This window comes from Carettochelys insculpta, chromosome 8, assembly GCF_033958435.1.
Source record: "Carettochelys insculpta isolate YL-2023 chromosome 8, ASM3395843v1, whole genome shotgun sequence".
Taxonomy (NCBI): domain Eukaryota; kingdom Metazoa; phylum Chordata; order Testudines; family Carettochelyidae; genus Carettochelys; species Carettochelys insculpta.
Genome location: NC_134144.1, coordinates 21,343,897 through 21,356,761, shown reverse-complemented (window position 1 = coordinate 21,356,761; position 12,865 = coordinate 21,343,897). Strand labels below are relative to the sequence as shown.

Sequence of the window (12,865 nt, the reverse complement as noted above, 5' to 3'; positions counted from 1 at the left end):
GTACTATTCAGGAGTCTTTTATCCACCTGGGGGAAGTCTCTCCAGGCAGTCACAATTTTCAGAGTCTGGCTGTAGTCAGGGGACTTTTATCCTCCTATGGGAAGTCTCCCTCAGCAGACACAATTTTCGGTCAACAGCAGAAAATGCTTTGTCACTGGAGTGGCTGTCCTCAAAATGTTTTGTATGGGCTTTATTCAAAAGCCAGTGGGCTGGCTATAATCAGGGGTCTTTTATCCAGCCGGGGGAAGTCACCCTCGGTGGTCACGATTTTGGGGGCTGGCCATAGTCAAGGGGTCTTTTAGCTGCCTGGGGGAAGTATCCTTTGGCAGTCACAGTTTTCAGGGCTGGCTATAGTCGCGGGTCTTTTAGACACCCCGGGGAAATATCCTTCATTGGTCATGATTTTCGGAGCTGACTATAAGTCGGGGGTGTGTGGGGGGGGAGGGTTAACTGTCTGGAGGAAGTGTCCCTTGGCGGACAAGATTTTCAGTCAACAGAAGAAAAAACTTGGTTGCAAAAGTGGTTGCAAGGATGAAAATCTTTTTCTGAGGATCTCTTTTGCCAGATAGAAACCTAGATCCAAGCCTGGGCCGCTGGTAATGAGGCAGGTGGTGGGTCCTTCCCCAGAGTGTTGGTGAGCAACCAAAGCAGCCATAACTGATTCAATGATCCATTGTGTTGTCAGTTTAGCGCCCATGTCTACTTAAACATACTTTTCTGTTGCAACTTCTTGTTCTGAGGGTCTCCTTTGCCAGGTCTAAACCTAGATCCAAACGTGGGCCCACTGGTAATAGGGGCCGGTGGTGGGTCCTGCCCCATAGTGTTGGCCAGAATAGTGGGCCTGGATGTAACCCTGCTGGAACTCTTTCCCCTTTGCCTGGACTTCCTTCCTCCATGCTGCAGCCGGGGTGGCCTTGTTCTTTTTATCACGAAAACTTCAATTGTTCTTTGACATGAGGTCTGAATCCAGATCCAAGCCTCCAGATCCAGTGCTTTTGTACCCTGTTTTGAAAATCTGTCAATCAGGAAACCCCAGATCTTTTTTCTAGCCTTTCCTAAGTGCTTTACTACCCCTCCCGTCCCTTCAGTTATAAAAAGCACATCTCATATACAGTCAAGTCAGATCCTGCCTGAAGAAAGGGACATTTGGTTAACACAGCAGGGGAAAGAGGGAAATGAAATGTGGGAAAAGAAATGTGGGAAGATGTTGTCAGATACCCACAGTCATTTTTTCCCCATGCTGCACCAATTAGAATAGCCAGAATTCTACAGGGCTCAGTGACTGTGGGATAGGTTCCCACAATACACTTCTGCAACAGTCGATATTGGCAACTGTGGCAGCAATAAGTCGATTTTGTGGGGAGCATGTGGAAAGGTGAGGATGCTCAAAATGGAATTCATAAGACCCAGCATTAATAAATCAATTTTAGCTCATAGTGTAGACACAGCCAAAGTGTGTGGAACAGTAGTTATCCCATACTTCTAAAACCTGAGCTCTAAGCCCCTCTCCCTTAGTGAGCCATCTCTGTGTGTGTGGGAAATTCTCCAGTGGAAATAGAGCCTATGCATCTGATGAAGTGAGTCTGTGCTCACAAAAGCTCATGCTCAAAACTTTTCTGTTAGTCTATAAGGTGCCACAGGACCCTTCGTTGCTGTTACAGAGCCCATGTAGTTGTTGCTAAACCATCTCACTGCTGTCTGGGGTTTCATAGGTCTTTCATGTACTGTACTATAAACTTTTGCTTTCAGTGGAACACAGCTCAGCATCAGTTCTAGAAAAAGGTTACTATGGTTCCAATCCTAAAATAGACACCACACAGCCTCAGAATCCCTTCTAGGCTTGTATAGGAATCAGGTTGCCTAGAACAGGCTGGAGATGGTTGTGTCTGTAACACTGCCTGTAACAGTCCTGGGTCTGCCATTCTTTCAGTGTGGTACCATTGCATCTAATTATGTAAAATACGTTTACTTTCAGGAAAATCAAGTTTGCAGGAAAAGGAAACCTCTGGGGAAAGAACTGGTGAGGAGTAAAGTATTCAAAAATTATTTGTATTACCTTTACTATACAGCACTTGGAAACTTGAAAAATTACAGCCAAGGAGCAGAGAAATTGAATATTTCATTATAACTAAGGCATCCATACTTTCAAAATATGTGTTTCCACACTGTTTAAGTCTGCTTAGGCTTTGGAAGCTATAAAAATAAGATTTTACCATGACTTGTGTGGTAAGAAAGGCCAGATGTTTGTTTTTGGAAAAACATAGAATACTCTATTATACCACTGAAGTTGTAATGTCAGATATTTTTAATTGTAAAGCTGTTGAGGTATTCAGAGTTTTTCTTTTTATCGCGAAAACTTCAATTTGCTATTAAACCAAGACATCGTAGAGATGAGTAATGGCGTGGAAACAGTGGCATGGAATGCCATAGAGTGGCATGGAAACAGTGCTGATAAAACTGGCAAATAGTTATGTGAAGATTTTACATGGCATTTTTGCATTCATAATTTAGGTGGGTCACTTTGAAAATTATGTCCGTTATGTCAGCATTTTTATATATCCATTAGCTTTAGGTCCTACTGCTTTACACCTGGCAGCTCAGTGTGGATCCATTGAAGCACTTAATTGTCTTCTGGCCCTTAAGGCAGATTATAAATTAACTGATGCTCGAGGATGGATGCCTATACATTTTGCTGCATTCTATGACAACATTTCCTGTATCACAGTTCTCTGTAGAAAAGACCCAGATCTACTAGAGGCTGAAACAACAGCTGAGTAAGTTTCTAGAAGAACTTTTATCACTGTGAAAATTGGTACTTTATCATTTATAGAATGCAATGTATTAGACCACAAATATGGCTGCCATCCTAAAATTTCAACATTGCCATACAAATATAGTCCCATGTTGGAAAAAAATAGTCCTTGCAGAATGATGAATAAAAGTAACAGTATTTATGAGCTCATATATATGTCCTTAATTACAAAGGAGCAACTCATTTTAATGGGGCGTTATATGTATAGGGATTCCCACTCCATTTCTGTATGAGGTTAGAATTGGACCTTCAGAATCCTGAGACACACTTAGGCTGTAGCATAAAAACATTTTTAGTGGGGAAGAAGAGATGTACTGAAATCTTGAATATACACTCTTAGCATCATTCAGTCACAATACTGTGCAATATTGAACAACAGGAAGGGAAGGACCCAGTGCAACTTCAGTTACAGTCAGTGAAAGAAATACCACTGACTTGAGTAGAATTTGGATATGGCCCTAATGGAGCCTCAGTTAAGCCAGCAATCAAATAAACATTAAACATTGAACAAGCAGAAATGGCAAAAACAAGACCCATTAATCAGAACAGAGAGCTTATGCAGTCATGTCTTCATGGCTTCCATTTTTGAATATAACACTTTATAATCAACTGAAATAACTATATGAAATAAATTTATTTGCATATGACAATATGCTTCTATGTTCCACAGATATCACTCTACTCCACTACTGCTTGCAGCCACGTCTGGAGCATTAGATACTCTCCAGTATTTGTTTTCTCTTGGTGCCAGCTGGAAGAAAAGTGACAGTGAAGGAAATAATATAATTAATTTAGCAGTACTGTACTTCCACACAGAAATTCTCAAGCATCTAATAGAGCTAGATAATCCAGACCTTCCAGTCTGGAATACTCTTGTAGGTAAGCACGTAATTCTCTCTCAAATAAAAAGTCTGTATGATTCACTTTAACCAGTGGTATTTTCCCTAAAATGGTGAAAATGTCTTTCATTAATGTGTTGCCAAACCAAGCTACAGATAATGAAAAATAAAATTTTGAATGATTTGGATTTAAATTATATCTCTACCTATCCCTATGAATTCCATTAATTTGAATGATGTTGCAGAGGTATTACTGAAGGCAATCTGGTCCTTAATTATTGGATGATGAAAATAATACATTTTGTGTGCACTAAAATACATAATATATACCCTTTATGCCATAAAAATAGTTGTCTTTTGATACTATTTCAATTACCTGTGATGTCACTGGATCTTATTTTTTCACACGTCTTTCTCCTGCTGTTTTAGGCACTGATCCTGCAAACACTTAAGCATGTACTTAATTTTGCCACTTTGAGTAATCATGTGGGACTCAATCGGACTACTAAACTATTTAAAATTAATTCACATGTATAAGTGTTTGTAGGTTCAGGACTTTTGCATGTAATTCAGAAAGACTTTTCCAGCTTCTTCATTATTAAAATATAGCCAGTAAGTTATTGTTTTAAAATTCCAGGTTTACAGACTCATTTCAAAGCCACTGTTGGACCCATAAAAATATGTAAAATTGCTGTGAAGAAGACAATTATTAGGACTTGGCTAGCAACTTAAATGTTAAGTACAGGTTGACTGTTTGAAATATAAGCCATGATTCAAAGTTTGATTTAAAGATAAAGTCCATTTGTTTGTATTGGTTTAAGTTCAATCAGAATAACAACATATAAGAATTGCAGAGAGTTCCTGTTGACAATAATGGCAGCTTTGTGTAGGAGGGCTTTGGTCCAATATGAAAGAACTCACTTCCAAGAATTTCTCCTTTATTATGCATCTGATTGTAACAAACTGGCACATCTGTAAAAAGAAAAAAGCAGTCCTGTAACACTTTAAAGACTAACAGAAAAATTATTTGCTTATTTCATTTATCTTCAAAGTGCGACAGGATTGCTTTTTTGTTTTGTGAACATACAGACTAACATGGTTACCTCTCTTGGATGGTACATGTGTGCACACACACACATTTGTTCCCATCCCAATACCTAGCTGTCAATATGTGGAACAACATTGTAAACCAGAGAAGTTTTTTAAGACTCCAGCAAGGATTGTTTTTCCTCACCCATATGGAAACATAATCGGGATAAAATACAGGCCCCATTGAAGCCAGTTGAATTTGATGAAGCCAGGATTTTATCCCTGGAACGAGAGATCCTATGATAAAAGCTATTAAAAAGGATAGCTGAAAAAGTATGTTTTTTTTAAGGTCAAACAATCTTTAAAGTTCACAATCAATAATGGCTATGTATTTTTAAAATGAAAATGTTTTAAAAATGTTTTTCATTTCCAACAGAAATGTTACAGTGTGAAGACTCCACAAGGACAGAAATGGCAGTTAGGTCTTTGGAAGTTCTCTGTTTAGCAAAAGACTTCTACTGGAAATGCATTTTGGATTCAGGTGATGTAAATAGGGTAGCAAGTGTACTTGATTTATTTTAACATCCTAAAACCATAAGTTTCTAATAAAATTAATTGTGCTTCATTCATTGTCAACAATACTAGTGCAAAGGTGCTACATTAAGCAAAACTGATGTGATATTTTCAACTCTGTTCAAAATAGAAGGTAGAAAATGTTTATTAAATGAAACCCTGATGTGGGTCACCACAAGTATAAAAAGCTGCTTGACTTGGACAGTTTCAACAACTGGAAAGAAGGTATTAAATCAGAATTTCAGGAGTGAGCAGAATTAGTAAAAACAGACATAATTGAGGGTCTGGCTGGTGCCTCTAAACCAACGCAGAGGAAATTTTATTCTAATTTTTGTTCATTTGTTAAAAATATTATTTTATTGTGTTTCTGTTGCTAGAGGATCCAATATGTCTGTTTTAGAGGTTTTTTGGTTTATTGCTACCAGTTTGTGCTGCGGCAGCAATAATGTTGGCTATGTCTACGCTAGAGAGTTTTGTTGACAAAACCCAGGGAGTTTCCACATTCCCAAGATGTTCTGTTGGCACTAAATCAACAGAATGTGGCACTTCTGCTGACAGCATTCTGCTGCTCTCCCATGAGGTATAACTCCCGAGTCAACAGATTCTGCCAACAGAAATTCAGTTTGGACGTTCTGGGGGGCCCTCTATCAACAGACAGGGCTTCCGGGACACTGGGCAGCCCTGTTTGCTGTGCTTCTGGTTGGCTGTTTTGTTGACAGAGTGGCCAGGCAGTCCAGCCACAATCTGTCAACAAAGCGGGGCGCTCTTTCTATCCACTTGGCTGTCTGGCTGTGATGTGTCAGCAGAAGTTTTGTCAGAAGATATCTTCCGACAGAAACTTCAGTCAACAGATCACAATAGCGTAGACATAGCCGTTATGGATAGGAAATAACCCAGACTGGGGAGTTTTGTTTGCTATTGAACTTCAACTGTACAGCGGTAGGGGGCACTCACATACATCACATAACAAAATGACAGATGCTGTTTTTCCAATTTCTTGTAATCAGAAGTGATTTTTTAAAAAAGGTGTTTTTAGTCCTGGTGATTATAGTCCTTTAGATTATAGTATTTGTAGGTGGGTTAAATTTTAGGCCTTGGTATGCTGAATGCCCCTGTAATTTGCTTTCATATTTTAAAATACTAAACTATTTCACGTAATTCTCATAAACTCAGTTTAAAATAAACTATAAGCAAATGTAATATTGGATGCCTGTAACACTGACTATAATCATGGTTTTGTTTTCTTATTTATTGCAGGCGCTATCCCCTCTCTAATCAATCTATTGAAAGGCCAGCAGATAAAGCTCTTATGTATAACCTCAGGGGTGCTGAGTAACATTTCACCACACGTCACCATTTCTAAAGCTTTAGTAGAAGCAGGAGGAATTCCAGTATTAATTGAATTATTGGGTTCCGGTGAGCCTGAGCTGCAGTCTCGTTGTGCTGTTATCCTATACGATATTGCCCAAGTCGACAGTTACCAAAGTGTCATTACTGAGCTGGTGAGCTTAATTTGGTAACTGTTAGTTATGTTCATGTTTTTGTACTTTTTAAAGAAGCACTAGTTTTTTTTTAAAAATCCTTTGTTTTTCCAATATAAGGAAATGTGCATAGTTGATGAAACCTTTTTGACATCTTGGCTACGTCTACACTAGCACATTACGTCGAAGTAGCCTATTTCAAAGTAAGAACATCGAAATAGGCTACTTCGATGATTATCGTCTACACGTCCTCCAGGGCTGGCAACATCGATGTTCAACATCGAAGTAGTGACGGGGAACATCGGAAGGAGCTGCCCTGGAAGGAAATGCAGAGCGTCCACACACACAAGCCCCCTCTTTCAAAATAAGGGGCCAGGAAAGACGGCAGACCGGGTCACAGAGCACACTAGCCCTTCTGGGGCAGCTGCAAGCCACTCCTTTAAAGGGCCCCTCTCAGACACACCCGGCCTGCACAGCACGAGGTCTGCAGAGCAGTAGCCACTCTCTCGCAGACCAAGTCACAGCAGATATGGACGCCCAGCAGCAGCAGCAGGAAGCAGAGGCCCTCCAGGTAGTCATCCAGGGGGCAAGCGCCCTGCTAGGTGCTGCCTGGGAGGCCACCCAGTGGCTCCTGCCAGAGCAGCCCACCCCAGAGGCAGACCAGGATGCCCCGACCACCGGGCTCCACTCTTCCTCCCTCACTGGCTGCTCCCCCGCCTCTGGAGCTACCCCACCAGCTCCGAGTGGTGGGAGCAGCTCGTCACGCGGGAGTGGGACAATGATATGTGTCTCCGGAACTCCCGCATGCGCCAGCAGACCTTTCTTGAGCTCTGCCAGTGGCTCACCCCAGCACTGAGGCACCACAACACCCAGATGCGGCGCACCCTCCCCGTTGAGAGGAGGGTCGCAATAGCTGTCTGGAAGCTGGCCACTCCAGACAGCTACCACTCCATGGGACACCAGTTTGGAGTGGGAAAGGCCACGGTCAGGGTCGTCATCATGGAGGTAAGGAGGTCCGAGCACGCCCCCACTGGGGGGTGGGTGGGGGCCCGGGTGGGGGCTTGGGGAGGGAGGGAGGGAGGGGCCGGGTGTGGGGCTGGAAAGGGAGGGGTACCGGGGAGGGACGGGCTGGGCAAGTGGGGTACCCGGGGAGGTGTCTGGGAGGGGGGCCTGGGGGAAGGGACCCGGGGCACCCTGCACAGCCTCACGGGCACGTGTGTTCCCTCCCAACATGTGGTCATGCGCTTAATGCCATGTTGCTCCAGAGGGTCGTCTGATTCAGGGACCTGGACGCAGCCGTCGCCAGATTCGCCTCCATGGGGTTCCCCAACTGCTTTGGGGCCCTGGATGGGACCCACATCCCCATCCGTGCCCCGGACCACAGCGGAGGAAGATACATCAACTGCACGGGCTACCACTCCATGGTCCTGCAGGCCATGGTAGACAGTCAGGTCTGCTTCCGGGAAGTGTACGTGGGCTGGCCCGGCTACACACACGATGCCCATGTTTTGAGGAACTCGGGCCTGTGCTGCCAGCTGGAGGCGGGGACCTACATCCCCCAGAGGGAGATCCCTCTGGGGGACACCACCGTGCCCCTCTGCCTCATGGTGGACGCGGCCTACCCCCTCCAGCCCTGGCTCATGCGCCTGTACACCGGCCACCTCAAAGCCAGCCAGGAGCGGTTCAATGCCTGCCTGAACCACGCCCGCCAGGTGGTGGAGAGAACATTTGGCCGTCTGAAGGGCCGCTGGTGATGCCTCCTTGCCCGACTGGACGTCAGCCTCCAAAACATCCCCCAGGTTGTGGGAGCATGCTGCACGCTCCACAACATCATTGAGAGCAAGGGGGAGGCTTTTGTCCACGGGTGGGCGGTCAATGCTGGCACGGGCTTCCCCCAGCCGGCTGCCGCACCCAGCTGCCAGGCCCACCATGAGGGGGTATGGGTCCTTGAGGCCCTGCGGGCCCACTTCGATCAGGGATACCCCGAGCACCTCCCTGGCCTTCCCCAGAAGACCCCCCCCCGCACAGGCCACAATGCCCACACACCGCCCCCAACACCTGCACGCCACCCCCCCCAACAAGCACAGGACTCCAGCTTTTTGGAAATAAAACCTTTTTTTTTAAACTGGATAACTTGTGTGATTCAACAAAGAAAATGCAACTAATCTACAAAAAGGGGGACAACTATGTACATGGGCCAAGAGCTGAGCCGTCCGCTGGGCCCCCATCAGTCCGGGGTGGGGGTAGAGGGGCACGAGCCCCGTCGGGTACAGCTTGCAACCCCCCCTCCCCGTGTCCGTGGTCCCCAGCGTGGCCGGCTGGGAGCTGGGAGGACTGGCAGGTAGGGCCAGGATGCCTCCGCTGGCTGGTCTTCAGCCCCAGTGGTCTCTGTGGAGCTTGGTGGTAGTGAGGCAGGTGGGGCGGCAGGTGGGGCAGCAGGTGGCGAGGCAGGTGGAGCGGTAGGTGGGGCAGCAGGCGGCGAGGCATGTGGAGCGGCAGGGAGGGCGGCCCGGGGGACAGCGGGGGGCAGGAGCCGGGTGACGGCCTCCCAGATTGACCCAGCTATGTCCCTGAAAACCCCTATAAAGTCCTCCTGTGCCGCCCACCGCTGGGTGGACTCCTCCCGCTCAAAACGGAGCCTTTCCTCCGCCACCTCTGTCTGCCGCCGGAGAGCTGCCAGGAGCTGAGGGTCCACCGGAGCCATCCCCAGAGTCCGGCGGTGGCGGGACTGTCCCGCTGGCCTTGCGGGTATCTCCAGGCGCTGGCGGTGGCTGGCCTCCGGCACGCTGTCGGGGACAACAGAGGGTGCCTGGCTGCCTGGGGCGTCGGATGCTGCAGCTGGAGAGAGGGAGAAAAGGAGGGGAAGGCTGTTAGTATAGTGCCCTGGCCCATGGCCCATTCTCCCCGCCCCCTCTTGGGTGCTGGGTCTCCATCCCCGTCGGAGGGTTTGATGTCCCTGTTGGCTGTTGCCATGGCATTGTCCCCCCGCCCCTGGGGTCAGGACTGAGTTCTGTCCATGGGTACGGGTGCTGACGGGCGCTGATGGCCGTGCCACCGTCCTGGGACTGTACTGTGGCTGGGCATTTGCGGGTTGGGGTCCACTGGGGGTGTGTGAGGCTCCCGGTCATGGCTGGTGCCCCCGCCCTGTGGCCCATGGGTGTGTGCTCTGTGGGGTACATACCTGACCGTCCATTGCCACGGTCGGGGGAAGCCCGGTGGGCAGATGCCGGGCTGGTGCTCTGGGAGGGGAGGTCAATGAGGAGCTCCCCCTCCTCGCTGCTGGACCCCTCCTCCGCTGTCCTGAGGGGGGGGCTCCTCGGGTGGGCCCTGGGGTGCGGGGCTGGCCTCCAGGCCAGACTCCGGCTTCGAGGCCTGCTGGGACTCGTAGGCCGTGGTGTCAAGGGTGGCCAGGGGGAGGGGGTGTCCCAGGGGCCCAAGATGGCCCTGAGCTCCCTGTAATAGGGGCAAGTGGCGGGAGCAGCCCCAGACCGGCTGGCCGAGTCCCAGGCCTGGGCGTGCCCCTGCCGCAGCTCCTTCACTTTACTCTGGACATGATCCAGAGTGTGGGCAGGGTGACTCCGGGTAGCCAGGCCCTCGGCCAGTCGGGCGAATGCTTCTGCATTCCGCCGCTTGCTCCCCATCATGTGGAGCACCGCCTCCTCGCCCCAGAGCCCCAGCAGTTCTTGGAGCTCGGCCTCCAACCAGGAGGGGCCCCACATCCTTTTGGCCCCCCTCCTGGCTGCTGGGGGTGCCTGGGTCCCCTCAGGAGGGGAGCCTTGGGCGTGCTCAGAGGGCTGCCTTGAGGCCATGAATGAAGGCAGCGGGGATCAGGGCCTTTGAGAAGCGTGCAGGGCTAGCACGTGCCTGTGCTGCTGCCTGCACGCTCTCAGCTTCCTGCCACAGGAAATCTGGGTTGGTGGTGCCTTTAAGGCTGCTGTGCAGTGACCATAGAGCCCCGCAGGGGCTGGAGAGAGCATCTCTCAACCCCTCAGGTGATGGTCGCCATGGACAACCCTGCAATTTCAAAGTAGTGGGACGCGGATCGTCTACACACACCCTACATTGACATTGAACGTTGAACGTCGATGTAGGGTGCTATTCCCATCCTCAGATGGGAATAGCGACTTCGACGTCTCGCTGCCTAACATCGATTTCAACATCGAAATAGCACCCGACGTGTAGACGCGACGGGTGCTATTTCGACGTTGTGCTGGCTACTTCGAAGTAGCCAGGTAGTGTACACGCACCCCTTTTGTCCCATTTATTTATACGTACTGTGAGACGCATAGGCTGTAATTGCAATAGTTTTTCCTTTGGGATTGTTCCATATTGCAGACATATGCCTCTTTCCTTCCTTAGGGTGGAATGCCTCCATTGGTAAACCTTTTGAAAATTAAAACACAGGATTTGTTAGTTAATGTAATAAATTGTATCCGCGTGTTATGCATCAAAAACAAATGCAATCAAAATGCAGTGAAGGACCATCAGGGCATTCCAGCACTTGTTGAGTTTCTAACTTCACAATCAGGTAACATTCATTTTTACATGTTCACGTAATGGTCTGAGCACTATTTTTGCTCTCCACCCTAGTAATGGCCTGAGTACTATTTTTGCTTGATTTTTGTAGGGCCTCATCCAAAGCCACTGGAGAGAGTTTCAAAAATTTCTCTGACTTCAGTGGGCTTTATTTCAGTGCATTGTTGCCTATGTTAATGTTTTGCTACTTAAACACAATAGTCTGTGCAAGTTGCATTAAAATTTTCTTCAGACTCAGTACTTCTGTTGACAAATCAGGCTCTAATATAGAATAACTAGCAAATTGACCCAGTGTGGCTTAGGTATTTAAGTGAAGTAGGGTTTTTTCATTTTTCTTTTCCCTCCCATTTGGAAAATAAAAGGAAAATAAATATGGTTTCTGCAAATGTTTGTACTGCTGGAAACTGAGGGGGGGGAAGTTTGTAGTAATAAAAGTTTGAGAGAGATTCAAAGATTACATAGAACTTGTTGGTAGAGAACATTTTCAGTCTGTGTTTTGCCAGACTAAACAGAGGGGGATAGGCGAGTGTTAGGGTGGGCTGATGGTAGGGGGCATAGGAGTACAACAGGAGTCTGGGAGTGTTGGGGGGTCAGGGCAGGGGGTGGGAGGTGCTGCAGGGATTTGGGTGTGGGGGGCTCAGGACTGAGAGTAGGGGTGCTGGAGTGAGAGCAGGGTTGTGGGGACTCAGAGCATATTGTTTGGTGTGAGCGAGGAGGGTCTGGGTAGGAGATGGGGGTGTGGATGCCACAGCAGGGGCTTTGCTGTGGGGGAGGCTTAGGGCAGGGGTAGAGGGTGGTAGAATGAGGCCAGAGGACCGAGGGCCGAGAGTTTGGTGATGGTGGGGCTTAGAAGAAGTATTGGGGTGTGGGGGTGAGCTGTAGTCAGAGCATGGGGGTGGAAGAGTCCAGAAGGTGGGTGGGAGAATTGGGGGGGTTTAGTGCAAGGGATGTAGTTGGTGTGGTTAGGGTAAGGGGTCGGGGTGAAGGCAAAGAGTTTAGTGTGTGTGGGAGGGTCAGGGCATGGCAGGGGTGCCAACATCAAAGTAGGGGTTTTGTTGGTGGGGTTCAGGGCCGGGGTGGAAGGTACTGGGGGGAGGGCAGTGGTGGGGGTCTGAGGGCAGAGGTGAGGGTCTGAGGGCAAAGAATTGGATGTTGGAAGGGTATCAAGGCAGAGGGTCGGGGAGATGCAGAGCAGGGGGCTCATGGCAGGGGTTGGGAGGTCTCAGGGGGCTTACTGGGGGTGGCCGCAGTGGCCAAGGTGGACCTGGATCCATGGGGAAGGGTCTGGGCTGCACTGACTAGCCCTGGTATCTCCTCACGGTGGGTTTGGGTCGTGCTTCCTGGTCCCAGTATCTCTGCGGGGAGGACTGGGCTGGGCTGGGCCAGGCCAGACTAGCTTCTGCAGCCCCAGCCGTAGATCCTGGCAGTGGGGAGCAACCGTCCCACACTCGAGGGGGAGGCTGACACTGGGCTCCTTGCTGGGGGGCCCTTCCCCTGCCTCAGCGTGGACCACAGGAGAGGGTATAGCCATCGTAACAGCTTTTTTCCCTGGCTCAGCAGCAACTGGATGCCAGGGCTGAGGCCAAGGTTCCTTT

General features: G+C 48.5%; 1 protein-coding gene across 1 annotated transcript in view; it reads left to right on the top strand.

Annotated features, from left to right (window-relative positions):
- Positions 1 to 12,865, top strand: part of ANKAR (ankyrin and armadillo repeat containing) — a 51,802-nt gene that overhangs the window by 14,055 nt on the left and 24,882 nt on the right. Inside the window, exons 7-11 of the mRNA XM_075001966.1 lie at positions 2,573 to 2,774; positions 3,483 to 3,691; positions 5,117 to 5,221; positions 6,511 to 6,755; positions 11,094 to 11,262. Coding sequence (XP_074858067.1) covers positions 2,573 to 2,774; positions 3,483 to 3,691; positions 5,117 to 5,221; positions 6,511 to 6,755; positions 11,094 to 11,262 — 930 coding nt within the window. The remainder of the gene's footprint in view (positions 1 to 2,572; positions 2,775 to 3,482; positions 3,692 to 5,116; positions 5,222 to 6,510; positions 6,756 to 11,093; positions 11,263 to 12,865) is intronic.